Raw genomic sequence first — 1,036 nt, 5'->3', positions numbered from 1 at the left:
CGGCCCCCGCCGCTGCCAGCCACACAGCCCGAGAGAAAACGGCTGCAGGGGGGACGCGGGAGCCCCCCCGCCTCCCGGCTTTCTCCTTCCTCCCCCCGCCGCCCCGCGCCCCCCGGGGCCGCCTCCCTCACCTGTGGTGAGCCGGGACGACACCTCTCCGAAGGGCGAGGGCTCCATGCGCAGGTATTTCTGCGGGGAGGCGGCGGCGAAGGAGGAGGAGGCGGCGGCCGAGGCCGGAGCTGACAATGGCGCACATCGCCTCCGCTTCGGGGACGCCGGGCTCAGCAGCGGGTCGAAATCCAGAGTCCTTTTCAAAGTGGCGCCGCAAGCCATGGCGCGGGGCGGCGGCGCGGCGCAGGAAGGGGGCTCGCAGCGAGGGGCCGGGGAGGCGGCGGCGGCAGCCGGCCCTACCCAGAGGCTCCTTCGCCGCTGTCTGGGGCGGACTGGGGGGGAGGGAAGGGAGGGCGGCAGGGAAAGGAGGGGGCGGCTGCGTCAGGGCCTCCGCCGCCTCCCCGTCGGCCTCTCTCTGGGGAGCGGCCCGGGCCCCCGGCGGCTCCGGCTCGGCCGGCCGGATCCCCTCTCTCGCCACCCGTCCTGCCCTGGCCGGGCCAATTCCGCCCGCAGCCGGTGGCGGGACGGGAGCGGGGCCGGCGGGCGCGGAGCTGGGCCCGGCTACCCGGCCTGGGGCCGCCGATGACGAGCGATGGCGACAAGGCCCCGAGCGGCGGCGGGGCTTCCTTCTGTGACTCCCACACCAGCAATATGGCGTCAATAACAACGCCGCGGATTCAAAAACCAGCCCCCTGCACTGCGCCTGCGCTCCTGGGCGGTGGCGGCCGCAGAGGCTCAGGGGACTTGTGGTTTCCCCACCCCTGCCCAGCGGCTCGGCGGCGGGGCGCCCGTGGAGGGCGGAGGGACTACAAATCCCGCCGTGCCTCGCGCCTCCCGCCCCAACTTCCGAGTTCTGATTTAAATCCCCCCTCGGAGGCTGCGGTGTGGGGTGCGGGTTAAAGGACACGGGGGTGGACGACGACGA

At 74.2% G+C, this 1,036-nt stretch overlaps 1 protein-coding gene across 4 annotated transcripts in view; it reads right to left on the bottom strand.

Annotated features, from left to right (window-relative positions):
• AKIRIN2 (akirin 2) overlaps positions 1–759 on the bottom strand; it is a 17,920-nt gene extending 17,161 nt beyond the window's left edge. For 3 of the 4 annotated variants that reach the window (XM_026062672.1, XM_026062675.1, XM_026062673.1), the window contains exon 1: positions 132–746. In XM_026062672.1, coding sequence (XP_025918457.1) covers positions 132–333 — 202 coding nt within the window. In that variant the 5' untranslated portion in view covers positions 334–746. Of the gene's footprint in view, positions 1–131 lie in introns of all 4 variants that reach the window. The other variant, XM_026062674.1, reaches the window with a different exon arrangement.
• Between the last annotated feature and the right edge of the window lie 277 nt (positions 760–1,036).

Source organism: Apteryx rowi, unplaced genomic scaffold, assembly GCF_003343035.1.
Source record: "Apteryx rowi isolate R43461 unplaced genomic scaffold, aptRow1 scaffold_191, whole genome shotgun sequence".
Classification (NCBI taxonomy): domain Eukaryota; kingdom Metazoa; phylum Chordata; class Aves; order Apterygiformes; family Apterygidae; genus Apteryx; species Apteryx rowi.
The sequence above is the reverse complement of the archived record's forward strand: the minus strand, read 5'-3'. Positions and strand labels throughout refer to the sequence as shown.